The sequence below is a fragment of the Charadrius vociferus genome, unplaced genomic scaffold (assembly GCF_000708025.1).
Source record: "Charadrius vociferus isolate BGI_N301 unplaced genomic scaffold, ASM70802v2 scaffold886, whole genome shotgun sequence".
Classification (NCBI taxonomy): Eukaryota; Metazoa; Chordata; class Aves; order Charadriiformes; family Charadriidae; genus Charadrius; species Charadrius vociferus.
This window is the reverse complement of record NW_009648791.1, coordinates 389-2,111: the sequence shown is the minus strand read 5'-3', so window position 1 is coordinate 2,111 and position 1,723 is coordinate 389. Positions and strand designations below refer to the sequence as shown.

The 1,723-nt window shown below is 62.0% G+C and overlaps 1 protein-coding gene across 1 annotated transcript in view; it reads right to left on the bottom strand.

Moving 5' to 3' along the window:
* The window catches only part of LOC104288067, a 3,460-nt gene extending 2,799 nt beyond the window's left edge, over window positions 1-661 (bottom strand). Inside the window, exon 1 of the mRNA XM_009886810.1 lies at window positions 109-661. Within this exon, the coding sequence (XP_009885112.1) occupies window positions 109-661 (553 nt within the window). The remainder of the gene's footprint in view (window positions 1-108) is intronic.
* Between the last annotated feature and the right edge of the window lie 1,062 nt (window positions 662-1,723).

The following is a 1,723-nucleotide window of genomic DNA, read 5'->3' as shown; positions in this document are numbered from 1 at the left end:
CCCCCCGGGGACCCCTCTGCCCCCCCGAGCCCCTCACGGGGACGTGGGCACGGAGGGTCCGGGGCTGCGGTGGGGACAACGCGCCGGGCGGCGGGAGGCTCCTCATGCCTCTGCCATCGTCTCTGGGGCTCTGGGGGGCACTTCCCAACGCGTCGGGACCGGGGAAGCTCCGCCGTTTCTGATGATGCCAACGGGCAGCGCGGTGCTGTGGGCAGCGCAGAGGATTCCAGCGGCTGATGGCGGAGCTCTGGCCCCTCTGGCTCCCTCCCTTTGGAAATACTGTGTCCACAGTTGACTGACGCCGTCGCATAACGGGCAGCGTCAAGGAACGGCCACAGCCCCGTTTTGCAAACCCCCTTTCCCCCGCTCCCTCTGCCCACTCCTCACCCCGAGCCCTCTCGGGGCGGGACGCAGCCCACCCACCGGGGACAGCCCCCGTGGGCCGGGGCGGCGAGGACACAGTGGGTGCCGTCGCGAATGCACCACTGCAGTTGGTCGAAGGGGACCAAATCCAGTCGCATACCTGTCCAAGGCGCTGCCCGTACGGTCCCACGGTGGCCCTGACCATGCCAGAGCAAGGGGACATGGGTGTTAAAGGGCAAGGTGGTGCCTGGGACACAGCCTCTGCACCCATCACAGGGTGCTCAGGCGGGTGATGCATCCGCCACCCGGTATTATGTGGAGAGTGTCTGTTTTGATGGAGACTTAATGTAGCATTATTATTGTTATTGCACTGCCGACAGTTTCCTACCACCATTTGAGGGGAGCTGTGTTCGCACGGGGATAGCCGCTGTTCACTGCAGGAGACAGGAAAAGCTGCAAACAGCATCAAGAACGATGCTGTGTGAACTGCAGAAGCCACCGGGAAATACTGTGTCCACAGTTGACTAACACCGTCACCTAATGCATTTCTTTATTTAGGAACTGATTCGAGAGAGTACAGTAAGTGAAACGCAGCTGGTTGCCAGGGAGAGCCCTGCTGGCCCGTGCGTGGGACACAGTGCGGGGCACAGTGCGGGGACAAACTGCCTTGTTCATAGCAAAGCCCTCTGCAGCCTTGCCAGGGGCTCAGCTTCCCGGGGCAGAGAGCGCTGGAGTGAACAAACGGCCAGTTTGGCTCTCTTCCTGGAGCACTGCAAATCCCGAGGCGCTTGGCCTCAGTTTTAGTTAGCATAAAGTTGTTTGCTTAGAATCAAGTTTCCTTTATCACCTGTCTAAATTAATTTTCTCATAAGCCTCCACAACATCATGGGAGAGGTGCAGGGGGTCCCAGTCGGGGTGCAGAGGGTCCCAGTGGGGGTCTGGGGTTGGAGGGTCGCAGCAGACATCAGTGAGGGTCCTGGTGGGGATCCGCAGGGTCACAGCTCGTCAGATCCGATGGCAGCCCCGGAGGCAGCCCCGGTGGCAGCCCCGATGGCTGTCAGGGCAGCCTGCACGGCTGTGGGGACTCCTGCTGCCCCTGAGGAAGAGGAGAAGAAATCAGCCCAAGCTCCCCAGCCCGGCCCCAGCACCGACAAGGGCCCCCACTGCGCCCCATTGCCTGGGGGAGCTCCCCCGGGTGAAATGGCTTGGGGCTGCACTGGCTGAGAGCAAAGCTGTGAAACATCGTGCCCACTCCTTCTACTCCCCACTCACCGACCGACTGCAGCACGGACACAACGCTGCCGGCAGCCACTCCTCCACCGTTGGCTATGGCGGGGGGGCCCACCCACTCAGGCATGAC